The sequence below is a fragment of the Aythya marila genome (assembly GCF_965140915.1).
Source record: "Aythya marila genome assembly, chromosome: 7".
Lineage (NCBI taxonomy): Eukaryota > Metazoa > Chordata > Aves > Anseriformes > Anatidae > Aythya > Aythya marila.
In genome coordinates this window covers 18835336-18851140 of record NC_139048.1, presented here as the reverse complement: position 1 = coordinate 18851140, position 15805 = coordinate 18835336, and the positions used below count along the sequence as shown (strand labels likewise).

The 15805-nt window shown below is 36.9% G+C and overlaps 1 protein-coding gene across 3 annotated transcripts in view; it reads left to right on the top strand.

The window, feature by feature from the left end:
- The window catches only part of MAPK8 (mitogen-activated protein kinase 8), a 50744-nt gene that overhangs the window by 13143 nt on the left and 21796 nt on the right, over window positions 1-15805 (top strand). For all 3 annotated transcript variants that reach the window (XM_082765344.1, XM_082765343.1, XM_082765345.1), the window contains exons 2-5: window positions 10376-10542; window positions 13134-13263; window positions 14486-14544; window positions 14668-14806. In XM_082765344.1, the coding sequence (XP_082621470.1) occupies window positions 10421-10542; window positions 13134-13263; window positions 14486-14544; window positions 14668-14806 (450 nt within the window). In that variant the 5' untranslated portion in view covers window positions 10376-10420. The remainder of the gene's footprint in view (window positions 1-10375; window positions 10543-13133; window positions 13264-14485; window positions 14545-14667; window positions 14807-15805) is intronic.

The following is a 15805-nucleotide window of genomic DNA, read 5'->3' as shown; positions in this document are numbered from 1 at the left end:
CTCTTTCAAAAAGTGTTAGGTCCTTGGGATGTTCTTTTTTTGGCAATCTGTTGATCTTTCTTGTCAAAGGGAAAGGCTTTGCTTAGAGTCTCTTACTGTGCTCACATCCTTCCCAAATACAAATTTTGTATATTATAGCAAAGCCAGTCCTTGTTCTAATTTTAACGGTTCCTTTATAACCTTTCTTACATTCCTTACTTTTCTACAGATGAGATATGGGGTTGCTGTGCAGGTTTGAATTGAAATTGGGTATCGAGTGCTAGTGCTGCTGTGCAAACTTGTACTGTTTATACAGTAGCCAGCCACCTGGGGCTCCAAGGGATTTTTGTAATGCAGAAGTAAGTTCAGTTTGTTGCAATTGCAGTCAGTTAGGTGATCATTTTGTGGAAACTGTAGTAAGGTTTTTACAAGCTAAGAGACTGCGAGAAAAAAGGGCAGTTTGTTTACCTGCACATCCTCACATTCTTGTTAGATTCTTGTTAGATTCTTCAGATTACAGGTATTATATTTGGATGAGATGGCAGAAATACATGTATATGAAGAAAACTAGCAGAAAAAAAAAAACTACTAGAAAAAGCCATCATGTCACAGGGGCAGTATAAGGTTACAGCCACTGTATGAACTTGTAAACTGCAACATTTTATCACTGGAAAGACTGCATTGGTAGTAGTAGTTTTCATGCCTTGTTAATTTAGGACACTGCATAGTTCTTTAACAAAAAATGTACCAAGAGCAGAGTTAGTATAACAAAGAGGGGTCTGAGTCTCCACAAGGTCTGCCAGTCTGGCAATGATGTTTGCTGAAACCACTGAGGTAATTCACTCGTGTAAGCACCCCATATTAAAGTCTCTTAAGTTTCATTTTGTTATCGCATGCTTAATATTTTTTTTGTGTGTTAAAGCCACATTTATTTTTCTCGCAAAACCTGTCATTTTCTTTTCTGGAATTATTATCCTTAGTGGAGAAAGATACCTATTTGTTGTTAAATATTCAACAGGCTCCTGGAAATCAAAAAAATTGGCTTTGAATTCTCTTTAGAAATTAGGAAACCAAACCAGTCCTACATTTTTTTAAAAAAATCAAATCTCTAGCCTTTGGGCAATCTGAAGTGACTTCTCCGTTTGAACTCAAAAGTGGTAGGTAAGTCTAAATGTACTCTTGTTACAATTATGCACGTTTCTCCTGCCTCAGTACTTTTGCTCGGGATGACCAATGAGATCTGGTGTCTATCTTTGCTTTACTGAAGCTGTAACTAATTAAATTTGACCTTCTGATGGCCAAAAGATCTGGTAAAGTAAAATTTTGTGGTAAGAAATGCACCTGCAATGCATTTCTGACCTATGGTACATAAGAATAACGCCCATATATACATATGGTTGTGTTTAATAGTTGCCTGTAAAAAGTAGCTTCAGAGATCAAGGTGGAGACTTGAAATTTTGTGATATGGCACTCTTCCTGTGAGTGGCAGAAGCTAAAAAGAGGACTTCTATAATGCAGATTTACATTAGATTTAAGTATAACCCTTCTGTATCAATTATGCACAGTCTAGGGACCTCATTAAACATATGTCAATGTTAGGAGTAGTTTAGAGAGTCATGTGGAAGTTGTTCAAGTTAAAACCATCTGATATGTGAAGACATAATTTGAAAGCTATGCAGAATTTTAAGAAAATTAATCCTTTAGCCAATAATGGGAATATTTCATTTTAGAGTAAGCTTCAGATCTTTCAGAATTTCTTCAGCATTTGCAATCGTCTAGTGATATCTTACTGCAGTGTTCACCCAGCTAATGTTAACTACCTTTTCCAAATCCCTTGTCTGTATTATCATTTAACAGAGCTTGAAATACTGCGGAGTATAGCTGTTGGTTTCAAGGGCAGTATGAAAAAAGAAAATGTCCTTAAAACCCTGGTTACTTCTGTGAATAAATAAGTGAGTTTTGAAGTTACCTTTAAGAAACAGAATGCTTTTGTTCTTTCGTTTCCTAAATTTGACCATTTGAAGCATTTGTTTTATTAACTCTCCGAAAACCAGGCTCCATTTACAGTACCTCATTTAGCAGATGTCCAGAAGTCTTTAAATGCGACAGCTGAAAATTAGACAAGCATGTACAAACACAGGATGCATACAAATTAGCTATGTGTGAACTGTATTTTCACAAAGAAATTAAATAAACTTAGTTAATGCAAGAGTTTGACATACACTGTGCATTTGTTTTGCTTTCAGTAGCAATCTAGCATATACTTGAAATACTGTTGGCTTTTATGATATATTTCTCTAGGTCAACCATAGATTCCTACAGAATTTTTCATTTCTGTGGTGTTAGATCCCTTTATTTTAATAGGAATTTTCTAAATGAAGTTATTGAATTATCACTGATACCTAGCGTATGTTATTATGATGATAATTTATGTAATAGTTTTATTTTAGACTTGCCTTTTACCAGTTCTGCATTTCTAACTGTTGTGGCCTTCATTCTGTTACCCTACATATGATCAACTTCTGAAGTAATCTGCCTCCCTAACTGTAAATCAGTTTTTCCCAGTACGCCCCCCATTTTCAGTATGGGGATCACTGACTTACCTGGTTTTTGTGTTGTACTTAAGATACGTCTTGCCCCGCAGACTGGGGGACAAGATGAGATTCCTAATTTTCCTCTAAGTCCATTCATGCTTGCTCTTAGCAAAGGATTGCTCAGAAAACATGAATGTGAAATGTGAAAACGAAGTCTGATTCCAGACAAAGCTTGTAACTAATGATGGTTGTTCTTTTCTATGATTTTTCTCATTTCAGGTATTTTATTATATTTCAAGGTATTGGGGTATGAAAATATCCTTTCAGCCATACTCCTTCACCACAGCAGGAACTAAATGAATACACACAATTTCTTTCATAAGAGGATACTGAGAATAAGGCATTGTGTGCAGTAGCCTGTGCAGCCAAATGCAGCATGGGATGAATCCTGGATTTTCATTTTGTGTTGTCTAGCAAAGGTATAAAACAGGAATTAACAAGCAGTCTTAGAGTCTTAGCTGAACAGAGTGTACAGCTGTATATCTCCACTCTTTAAACTGACAATATTCAGTCTATTTATTTGTCCCCAGTAGGAAAATTATCTCTTGGGTTCCATTTCCCTGTCTCAGAGGAAGCAAAATCTCTAAAATGTATGCTTTTTGTCAGTTTATAAGGCAACCTTTGAAGCTTTCCTGTTAGCTGTTACTATCTCTGCTGAGAGAAAAGTGCAGAAGAGGTCATAAAATATTTCATGCTCTTACATAAACTGAGAGATTCTTTCTTCCATAAAACCTGTTCCGTTTCTTTTCCTCTGTATGCCTGGAATGCATGTATTCAGGTCACTGCGTGATGGAAGTCTATTACACACGTGTTGTTTTTAAAATGATGTCTGATTAAAAAAGCAAGAGTTGGCATCTAGTTGACAGGAAGGCTAGCAAGTACGATAGCCAAGAAAATATTATTTGATGATGGTGTGGCACTGAATGGAAATACTCAGATGTCTAGCTGAAAGCACACAGTTTTCAGATTAAATTCTAATTGCAGATATATAAACTTGCTGCGGTTAACTCAGGGATACAGATAACTAAAATGTTACATCGCCAAAATCCAGCCTTAACGACTGGATAATAGGCCCAGCTCTGATAACCTTGTTGGTACCATGAGCTCCGCATAGCCATAAACCGCAGCTGATGCCAGCTCTGCTTTGAACACATAAATTTAATTTACAGCATGGAAGTGTGCTGTGCAGAGTTAGCACTGTTACGCTGGAGGCCCCTTTATAGCACTGCCCTGTGGTATATAGATCGTAGCTTTAAAAAGCATCAGATAAAGTGGGGCCTGGCATGAGCATTGTGTCCTCTCTGCCTTCTATAGAAGCCAATTTATGCGTTCTCATAGGCAGATCTGTTGAATATGCTCCTATGTTTATATAATTTTGCATTGTGGGATTTTGTTTATATCTAAGTCCCTCTGGCCATTATTAAGGTTTTTAATGCACCTGCAGTGAGACTTTTTAAGCAAAAGCCGTGGGAGCATAGGATTACCTCTCTTTCCCACCCCACCCTTCCATCCCCAAATCCTCTGTTTGTCTGACATATTTGGGCTGTACTGGAAATACGTTTTAACATACACTATCCGTATGCTGTTCTGTGTCCTGACTAATAAATGGGATACTTTCTGTCTGACACATGAAGTTTGATATCAGTATTCAAATACAGCAGTATGTTTTATTAAAGAGATCTTGAAGTCAGCAAGTTTATATAGATCAGTGGTTGAGAAATGCCAAGGTACATGCCTTTCTTTAAACAGAAGTAAATGGCAGAAGTTTGTGTATTCACATATAAACATTGCTGTGCATGCTCTCTTTTATTTTGACATCTTACTGCTGTTTTCAATATGCTTCAATTAAAGCTGAGTGAAGAATGTTGGTTAATCTTGGTTGTCAGTATTAGCATTTGTGGGGGAGGAGGAGAATGGGATGTCAATGAAACGTTTTTATAAATGTCCATACTTCTTAAAGTTAGCCATAGTATTTACTTTCATAGGGTTATGCAACTTATGCTTCATCAGGCAGTGTAACAGAAGCGATGAACAGAAATTGTTGACTATCTTCAGTCTCCTACAAGAAGAATGAATTCTGGTTTCTGCTAGGGAATCAAACAAATGACAATGCACAGTCTTGAGGGTCCTCCATGGGACTTTTCCTGTATGGGCATAGTGTTATTTCTACTTCCAGCTTTTTTGTTGTGCTTTCTTGAGTAAATGCTACCTACGGTAATCTGAAGAGTTATGAAATTAATATATCAAAACACACCCTGTAATGTCTTATAGTTCAGCTGTGGAATATCCTTACCTTGAGTAATTTTGGGTTGCCACATACTGAAATTGGCTGAGGCAGGATATTTTCAAGGAAAAGCACAATAGTTACTTGTGAGATGAAACTGAAGTGTTTTGCAGGATTCTTTCCCTGCTGACAGCGATAGTGTTCTGGCAAGTTCACAGTTAATGGAACAAATTTATTATTAGTTCCCTCATTAATAATAGAAATCTGGAATCTGCATCCTGCCTTTCTTCCCATATGTGCTTCTGTAAAATTGCTAGAAAGTGGAACAAAATGTCAAATTTCAGGCAGGCAAGCTTATCTGATATAGCTTAATCATGTTTTAATGAAAGATGGTGCAGGGATGCATTGTGTAAGAATCTTGAAAGTCTGCCAGTTTCTGCATTTAGACTCACTTTAATATTTTAAGACTGAAACTTTTGGTGTTGTGGATCTTTGAAGCTAGACTTCGTAAGACTAGTCACCAGTAAATTAGTGGATGGGAAAGACTGAAGCCTTTTGGCTTTGTTCTTGGAGCTGTATTTGCAGAGCTGGGCAGTACCAGGTGCTTCCTGAGGTTGCCTTCAGAGCAAGGTGAGTGGGCAGGGGGCATGAAGGAGTCTGAGCTCAGGGGGAGCCAAGCACAGAGTAAAAGTAAGTTTGCTTACTAAACTGGGAGGCATAAATCCTCCATGGCTGATGGACAGAGCTGTAGAAGTTATGAGACATGGAGGTGGAGAGCACAGAGGAGGTGGATGTTAGATCTGATTCAGGCTGAGGAAGCTGTTACCTCCCAGGGTAGGGAGGTAACAGGATGTAAATCCCTTAGGGATTTACGTCCCCCAGTAGCTCTCCATACACTGCAATGGTTGTGGTTGCAAGAGCTTGAGCATATGGTTTGCTACCTGAGGATTTTTTCAGGCTTGTTACTAGGTTAACTGGGCAACAGGCTAATGCATGTGTTCAGCTAAACTGTTTGGTGTCTTCATCCTTCTCGTGTTTTCAGCTGTGCTGACTGTGTATACTCTAGTGAGTAATGGGTTAGATTAAACAGCAGGATCTTACTCCACAGTAGACTTCTTTTTTCTTTGCTGCACTTTGGGTTACAAGTTACTACATGTATTAGTATTCACAAATCTAACAGTAACTTGAAATGTGGCTCCAGAGCTGCTGTATGCAGATATATTTTGAAATGTAAAAAATGCCCAATTATATCTAGTAGAGTATTTGTTTTCTTCTGTGCTTTGACTGCTTTTGCTTGTGCGTGGCATCCTGACTTGAAGTTTCTCAGGAATCCTTTAGATTTTTATTCAGGAAGCAATCGCTTCCCTGAAATAGGGTTTTACTGAAAGTACAGGACGTGTTTAGTTGGCTTTGCTGTGTAAGAGCAGGGCTATTTGGTTTTACTCACTGCCTCTTGTAAATAGGTCCTGCAAAAGCAGTGATCTCAATTGCAAAACCCTTCTCCTCAGTCTTACTCTCAGGCCATTTTCTAGGTCTTGGAAATACTGCCAGAGAGTGGGCTGAGAAACATTTGAACTTCATAGGCTGGTGGTATATGGGCCAAGGTAGCAGCAGAGTGTTTGAGGTGTGGTCCAGATACATTAGATCCCTTACAAAGTAAATACCCAGAGCTGTTGTAGTTTTTTGGCAATCAGTAGAAGGGTAAGGTACATTTTAGGTTGTTCGTGTTCTTCAGATGAGATGTATGGCTCTTTATTTAACATTTTAAAGACTCCAGTTGCAGAGGAAGCCTATGAAGCCCCAACCTCACAGTGCTTTTCTAGAAGTTTATGCTTTTCCCATACATTTCTTATTCTGTTCTTTACCTTTTTTTTTTTGTTTTTTTTTTTGTTTTTTTTTTTTTTTACATTTCAAGTTGTAAGTGTCGTGACTGACATCAGTTGGTTGATTTTTTTCAACAGGGTAGAGGCACATTTAATTATATCTGAGTGCCACTGAATTATGCCCCTAAAACACTTTGTTTATTTTTTCTTTTTAAAGTAAACCATTAAAATTACACCATTAACAACAGTTTATAATTTGTGTGGAATTAAGAAAAGAATGTAATAATTCTTGGTACTAGGAAGTTTAGCAGTTGTTTGTTTGTTTGTTTGTTTTAACTGTAAGTCTCAAATGCCCTGAATGATAATACAGTGTATCTACAGTATTCTGCATTAGGAATATACTGGAATTTGTTCTCTTTTAAAAGTTTTAAGTAGCTACTTAAACACATTTTAAAATATTTGAATTTGTATGTTATCAATCAGTAAAGTCAGTGTCTTAGATGTTTCTTTATTTAGGCAGGACAGTGAAAATAAATTTTGGCTTTAACTGATTTGAAACTTGGGGAGTAAAAACGTCTTGTACGTACTCTGAGACTTGAAAACCTTCTCTAGGTTCTGTCTGGTTTTCTCTGTAGGCATGGGAAGGCAGATGAAGGAGGAAACAGTTGTTTGAGAGATGTGAGCTTTCAATTCCTCATGTGCAGCCAAGAGGGGAAATGGCAAAACCAAAGACTGTAAAGAATTGAGATTAAACCTAGACTGAGTGAGATGGCGGACTGGCACCTGGTTTGCTTGTGCATGCTGTAGTCCTGGCTGGAGCCATCTATTAGCCAAATATTTTGTCAAATATGGGCAGAAGCTATGATAATATGTTCATGCCCATGGCAGGGGTGTTGGAATTAGATGATCTTTCAGGCCCCTTCCAACCCAAACCATTCTGTGGTTCTGTGATTCTAGAAAAATATTCCTAGTGCTTTCTCTCTGGCCAGGAGGTAGAGTCCCTGTATTCCTTGGCAGCTTTGCTCTGGGAGAAAGCTGTAGGGTTCAGGGGGTAGTGATGAGAGCTGAGAGCTTCTAGGTGTCCTCCTGTATGTGGCAAAGGCATTAGATAAAGCGAAAGAGATAATTACATACAAAAACTTTGCACAAACTGCTTTTTTTAGGACTAGCATAGTTACTGTAATAATCCAGAATGCAGGCTTGTCAATTAGGAAGCATATATTTAGTGTATGAATGATTATTTTTGCTTTTATCTCTGGAGCAGAGAAGGATAGAGTAATGGACTGTAGGAATTATCTCAGTGGCTGCGATGCTAATGTGTTCAGAAAGGAGTGAAAACATTGCTCCAGAAACAGTGAACTTTTTTTTTTTTTTTTTTTAACCGTAACAAGAATAAATTAGGATTCCTTTTGTATGCTGCTACACACTAAAACACTACTTGCAATTATAAAATCGTTAGTAAATGCAAGTTTCCCAGTGCATACTGGTAAGCATATTGATTGAACATATAGCAAATGGCAAAGTTTTAAGGCAGTGAAATTTGCTTGGTTATAGTACCATGTACTGTATACATGTAAAATCTGTTAATATAGAGGAATTATTTTCTAAGAGAATGATGTACCTCAAGGTCCGTTCTTAACCTGTACTCGGTTTGTTTGACCCTTTGATCCTGTGAAGTTTACCAAGTTGGAATTAAACTGCATACCTGGTTTTAACTACTCTAAATATTGACATTTAGGTGGTAAGTTGTCAGCGTTCATCTGAAAACTCCAAATGGAAAGGAACAGCCCTTTCTGCATTCATTTTAGAGGAATTATCCAAAGTGAAGTATTAAACTTTCATTATCTTGATGCTGATACCAAATAGCAGAGCTCTACTAAGCTGTTCCAGCTAATCCTACATTTTTTCAGTGTTGCTGCATCTTAATACAGTTTCAGTGGACGAACTCAATGTTTTGGGTTTTTTTGGTTTGTTTTGTTTTCTCAGCTGACAAAGAACAGATGTAAGATCATATGAAGGACTGTCTTTATTCCTTGTTTTGTAATTTTCAGAAATTTGCCTGGCTGATTTCATACCTTCTGCAACGGATTTTCTCTCTTCGTTTTTTGTCATTATAGATTTATTGGGCATCTTTTTGCCAAAGCTTTGGGAATGTGTGAGTACATTTGTGAAGAAAGTGCTGAGAAAGCATCAGAGTCTGAAAAAGCAGTAATAAAAGGGATAGGGAAGTAAGAGGTGGGGATGGTGTTGTATGTTGCTAAGAAATCAGACCTTTTAGCTCCTTGCAGTAAACCAGCATCATTCACATAGACCTAGTCTTCACACTCTGGAATCCCAGCTTGCATCCAGCTTTTCTTGTCCCTAGCAGCAGTTCCTGTCCAAATAAGCCTTCCCTATCAACTGGAGAAGGAAGCCTTTAGTGATACCTGCTATAACTGATGCAAACTGCTTTGGTATTTCTTAAGTTTTTGTGACTGGGACTCAACTTTAACAGTATTTAGGAAAAAGGGCTTCTTTCATGGACTTCTTTTTTTTTGAGATGGCTAATATTTTTTTTAATTTATAGTATGTTAAATAGTTAAAACGTGTTCTTTTTTAGAATTTCAAAGTGTTTTTATTGCACTTACATATCTGAAATGAATGTAGATTAGCCAGTTGAAAGAGGAATTTGGAGAGCTTTGAAATTCTGCAAGCATTAGCCTTGTAGGACCTTTGTGATTATCTGTGAAGGCCATATATGTGCTATCCGCATTTTCAAAGCTTGTTTAAGATGTAACAATTGTGTAGTATAATGATGTGTGGAAGCAAAGAATCTGTCACTGTCTGGGGCTGATAAATGATGATAATGGGATGATAATGGGAAAACGTTGCATATGTTAGTAACAAAGAAGACAGCATGCTATTGTTCTTGAAGAATCTTCATGAAGAAACTTCTTAGTACAAATTCTTGGTTGACTCTACTAGACATCTGTTACAACTCAACTCACAGCGCATGTGAAGAGAAAACTAAACGAGTACAGCTAACATTGAAGAAGCAGGAAGAGATACAGTAAAAGCAATTGTGCAATTTTAATATTTTCTTCTATGGGCATGTACATTAAGATGTTGTTTATTTTAATTCAAGGGATTTTTTGTGTGAAATATACATCCATTTTTCTTACTCTTGTTCTCTCTTCCCCTGATTATTATTTTTTTTCATTGAAGTTTGTATGAGAGGTCTCTGACAAGGCCAGTTTTCCTTTCCTGTCCTTGATTAACTGTATGTGTTTCCACATAAGCAACAGATGCTCCTGGCAGTTGAGACCAAGAATGTGTTCATGATTTTAATGTCTGGAGGATGTTTTGATAGTTTGTCACTCTTGTTGCATGAGTCATATAACAATTTAGGTTGGAAGGGACCTCTGGAGGGCATCTGGTCCAAACCCTGCTCATTTGCAGCATGTTTGTGAAAGGGCATGGCAGCACTCGTAGAGCTCTGTGGATGACACAGCCTAATTTTTGATTTTCTGTTCACTGCCATCTCAGATTTTTGCTACCAATCGTTCAATTTTGGTTTTCTTTTATTTTTTCCCTTCTAGGTTCCTGTTTTAGGAACATACCTAAAACAGGTTTGTGTAACAGACATTAAAAACAGCGTAGGTTCGCATATGGGCCGTTTTCGAGAAGCATCTTCTGCATATTATAAGGAATTTTTCCTTTTGTCAGATTACATACAGTTATAAGATCTTAGTTTTTAAAATTTTATTTCTTTACAGGCCAGAAACAAAATTTGGATGAAGCAATCGAACTAAGTTGCCGTCATGAGCAGAAGCAAGCGTGACAACAATTTCTACAGTGTTGAAATTGGAGATTCTACGTTCACTGTGTTGAAACGGTATCAAAACTTGAAACCAATAGGATCAGGAGCACAGGGGATAGTATGGTAAGGTTTCTTTAAGGTGTAAATGTACTTTTAGTTTACCTTAATAGAATTTTCAATGTCTTAACAGTTGTACGTTAAGTGAAAAACAGCGTTAGTAAGCATTAGCTGTTTTTCCTCAACAATGGCTTTTGCTCTTGCTTTTTGACCTATGTCCCTTTTTGCTCCAGAACTGATGCTTTTCTGTGCAAATCCGTCAGCTGTGCTGAGTCCCATAAATTAATGGGGTAAAACCTGGATAAAGAAACTAATCCTAATCCTAAAACACACAGTTTACTTACAGTGAAATAAAAGCCAGAAATACTCTCTATATAATATTTGATGCTTCTAAATGCTTTAACTTCTCAAAATGGTTTGTTAGGGGCCTGTTTCACTTAGTTTTATAATCTGTCTAGTCTCCGGTACTAATTAACAAGCATTTGAGATGCAGACTTCCAGGGTAATATGTAAATACCCAATGAAGTTCAGGAAAATATGATTTGACAATGTAAGTTGTTGAAAGAAAGCCCTGGACTGAAGAGTGTCTGACTGCCTGAATAGTTGGTGACAACTAGCTGCTTTAGGCACTGTTTCCTGTGCAGCAAAATTACCCCAAAGGTAAATGTTGGTTTAAGACTCTTGAGACTTTTTTTTGAACAATCAAGGATAAGGTATAGATAGCATAGCAATTTGCAGACTTGCCAATTTATTGTGACTTTAAGATAGTAACTAGTGATATAAAAATACAGAAAAAATGTCAAGGAAGAGAAGGATAGGAAAAAGCATAATCCTCTCAAACAATTTTCCCTTTAACCTTTTTACTGCCTTGATCTTGTTATCAGTGTTTAGAGAATGTGTGGTTCATTTGTGTTTTTAATTCATATTTGTGTTTTAGCTGGCATAATAATAAAACAGTATTTTCTTAGTGCAAATGCAAACTTGAAGGCCACTAACCTAGAAAGAGCTGTTTTTGAAGTGATAACTTCTCACAGTAAGATTCTTTGGTCTATAAGTAGCAGCAACAGAAATAATAATCTGAATTTTGTACACGTGTATATTAATATAATGAGGCAGATTTTTGGCTGGAGTCTGTTTAGTTGCTACAGAAAAGACTGCAAAAGCTTTAGATGTTACCACTTCTCTTCTGATTCCCAGTCATGTTACCTCCTGTTTTCCAAATTTACTACCCTTCCCAGAGCTGAGATTCAAAAACTGACCATGTAATTACTCTAGCATCATTCTGTAATTACTGTTAGTGGTAAATGAAGCTGTTTTAGTTAAACCACTCTGATTACCCTGAAACAGACTGGAGCACTCATGTGGTTAAATCTTGCCCATGTGTCGAGGAGATGGGGTGTAATTCTTGCGATTTGTTTTTGTTTTAACTGACGAAACTTGATTTGGAGGAATATGAAGGAGATGGCCTAAAGGCTCAACCATATCTAACAGTGAAACAGACTCTAAAGCTGCTACAGCTATAAATTGAGGATGCAGAAGTTTGACATACATTCCTGATCACCTCTTTGCTTCTCTTTCAGAAGATATTCCTTTTCTTGGGGGTAGGTGGGGGAAATTCCAGGTAGTGGAAAATGTAAACCAAAGAAAGTTATCAGTATGTGTTTTTCCCATTTTTTCTCTTTTCCCCCTATCAATTAGAGGTTTTTATGATTAAAAAAAATAAATAAATCATTCAAGCCTACACACTATACAGACAACATATTTTTAGTTGTATTCAGTAAATGCTGACCATTTACTGGCGTATGTTCTCCATTAGGTTTGTACGCTGTTCTTGATAAGAGACAATAAAATGGTATTTTCCCTGCTGAAGCTTTTTTAGTAGCTGACAAATATTTCCTGAGTCTGCACAGTAGTCAGCTGCTGTATTACATCTTACAGGAAACAAAATCCCTGCCTTCCTGTCGTGGAAATGTGATATATATGGGAGTTGTCCCCGGTAACAATCTTCATCAGTTAAACAGCCTGTGTAACTGAATCATATGGCAGTCTTGGCATCTGTCTGCAAACAAAATTTTATTCTTCCTTTTTATCAAGTACAAGCTGGTGACATCAAGATATTAAGGCCTTCCTAGCATTTTTTTTTTGTTTGCTTTATCTTGACATCGATACTCTCATTGTCATAAGGATATTAAACAGCTGCACACTGAATAATAAATGACAGCATGGGACCCAAGTATAACCTACTTTTCCTCTCTCCTTCTTCCTACCTTTCAGCATGGAGATTATATAAAAGTGATGTGTGTTTTTTTTTTGCATTTGAAATGTTTTCAATCATATTTAGGCAGTCTGTTTTCCAGTGCCAGTGAGTGACAAGAACTCAATACCTTTAGTCAGATATTCTAGGAAGCAGAAATCCTCCTTTTTTTTTTTTTTTTGTGGAGATTGTCTTGTGTTAGGACTATGAAGCCAGGAAAACCTTTCTAAATCTTGAATTTCTCAGCATACAAGAGCACCTTGTTGTTGCACACCCTGAATCTGAATAATATTGGAAGTTTGGTATATCTGCAGACATGGTAAATGGTATCTGGAAAAGTGAGAACTGCCACAGCTTAAAGGACCTTGACACTGAGATGTAATAATGTTATTTTTAATTACAGTGCAGCTTATGATGCCATCCTTGAAAGAAATGTTGCAATCAAGAAGCTAAGCCGACCATTTCAGAACCAAACCCATGCTAAAAGAGCCTACAGAGAGCTTGTTCTTATGAAGTGCGTTAATCACAAAAATGTAAGTGGAGTGTCCTGCTTTAAATGTTAAAGAATTACCTAGAAGGTTATTCTTTGTAAAGATGACTCAGAGGATGTCATTGTTTGTAGATTATACTGGTTTTCAGAACAGGGTTGTTTCTTCATGAAAAGTACAAAAGGATCTTACAGAAAAGTTGGTGCAGGCTGGTGTTAATACCTGCACAATTTTAAATTCTTCTTCAAACTCAAGAAAGGAGGCAGTGTTACATTGCTACTTTTTAAAGACAGCTGTTTCTGCTGCTAAACAAGTAGGAGGAAAAAGCCAGCAATATATTTTGTTTTTACTTTTTTGTGGTGCATGAACAAGTTAGGAATCCTAGTTGTGACAGCAGGAACTTTCTGATGTTTGTGAAGCTGTAGAATAGAGCGGATTACAAACATGGGGAGAGAATAAGCTGCAAAATTATCAAAGCTGGACTACAGAAGGATGGTATTGGCCATTTTCTTCCTTCAGAGGCAGTTGTGTGCCATCTTCCTCACCTTCCCTCTTAATCCCCTTCAGCAAGTTAAAATTCCCCCTGGCTTTTAGGCAAGGAGAAACTCATGGAGGACTTACTCTTTTAGCTACTTGAGAAAATTTTGTATTTGTTTTAAGATGTGTGGTTTGTAAGTGGATTCTCTGAAGGAAGTTCTACCCAGTAGCATGATTTATATGATCATTAGCTATTGTAAGCCTGCATGACTCTTGATGAATAGTATCTTGGCCTGTTACTGCATATCCCATCCATTCTTAGCAACTGGAAAAATGTCATAAAACAGCTCCAATGATCTGGTTTTGTCTCAGGATTAATTTGTTGCTTCACCTCTGCATATGGCAAAGTGATATCTCTTTGGTAGTATTTGTCAGTATTTCATTTTATTTTTCCTCCTACATAATAATAGTCTTAATGAGTTCTCTTCAAACTTAAAGTAGGGAGCATAAGAAGACTGACTAACTTGAGGTTTTAAGCTTTGGAGATCATCTTGTTAATGCACACAACATATCTTTAGATTATGTGATTTGTGGAGGAAAAACACTTCTGATAAAATCATTAGCATCTATTACAGTGTGTTAGTCCTGGTTGAGCCACTGAGCATCTGGAGCTTCAATGAATAAATACCAGAAGGATTGCATCAGGATGCTGGGTATCAGTTTTGAAATGTTGATTTGCAACTTTGCTGTTGCTGTGGTGTGATTATACTTCGTCTCCCTCTTCCTACAGATAATCGGCCTACTGAATGTGTTCACACCGCAAAAATCCCTGGAAGAATTTCAAGACGTGTAAGTCTGATTTGATCTAAAGCTGTGAATTAACTTTACAAATATTAACATCAGAAAATAAACATTGAAAGAATACAATAAAATGACAGCATTATTTGATTGTTCTTTTTTTTTCTTTATAAGCTACATAGTAATGGAGCTCATGGATGCAAATCTCTGCCAAGTGATTCAGATGGAGCTGGACCATGAACGAATGTCCTATCTTCTTTATCAAATGCTGTGTGGTATCAAACATCTTCACTCAGCTGGAATTATACATAGGGTAAGTGAACTTCCTGTGTTTCTTTTATACACCTCATTTTGCCTTGTGTATTTAAAGGAGCTAGAAAAAAAAATCAGAAATGGGTGCACAGAGGTCACCATAGTTTGCCATAGACACAGAGAGAAAGCTGAAAGGAAATTAAGCTTACTTTGTTTCACTGCAATTCTGGAATGAACCTTTTGAATGTTTTTCCTGGATTTGATAACAATCTGTACAAATAAAGATTTTATCAATGAGTTACATCACCTCAAATTTTGTATCATGTTCTGTCTATATTATTGCAGGAAAGAGTATCTGAAAGCAATTTTGCCTTTACTCTTTTGGTAACCAAACCTGAAATTCCATCTTTTGAAAGAACTGCCCAATTTATTTCAGCTCTTTTACTAGCAGAGTAACAAATGAGTATCTGAATTCTCTAAATGAACAGATGGTGATAAAGACTTGTGAGTGGAACTTACATACACCTGTGTGTCACAAAGCATTCGTTCAGGTTGCCTACAGGCAAAAATGACAACTACTTTTCTAATGATTTGAAATGGTCAGGACAAATGTCAAACGGTCAGGACATTCTGAATTTAAGGTTGCCTATTCAAGTTAAATGTCTCATATACATTTGTGTGTAGTGAAAAGATTGCTTGAGATTGTCTAGCTATAACTTTTCAAATATAGTTTATATTATTCTGGGAATCTGTAAGCTTGTATTTTTACAGTGTTATGTTCTTCATTGTAATGTTTTTATAGGGAGAATTTTTAAAAGCTTTCATCCCTGAAATGATGCAGAAGAAATAATTAAAGTTATTCATGCATGATACTTTCAGTCAGTACTATGTAGTCTCCCTTAAGGATGATGTACGCAGCAAAGTAAATCCTGAGCAGCAATTCTGAATGCTGCAACAGGCATTATTACTATGCAGTGGTGCTTGCACAGTTCAGTAGTCTATCTCATCCTTGAATGGCATGCAAGCTTGAACTGGCAGAATGACACTCCTTTTCAGTCTG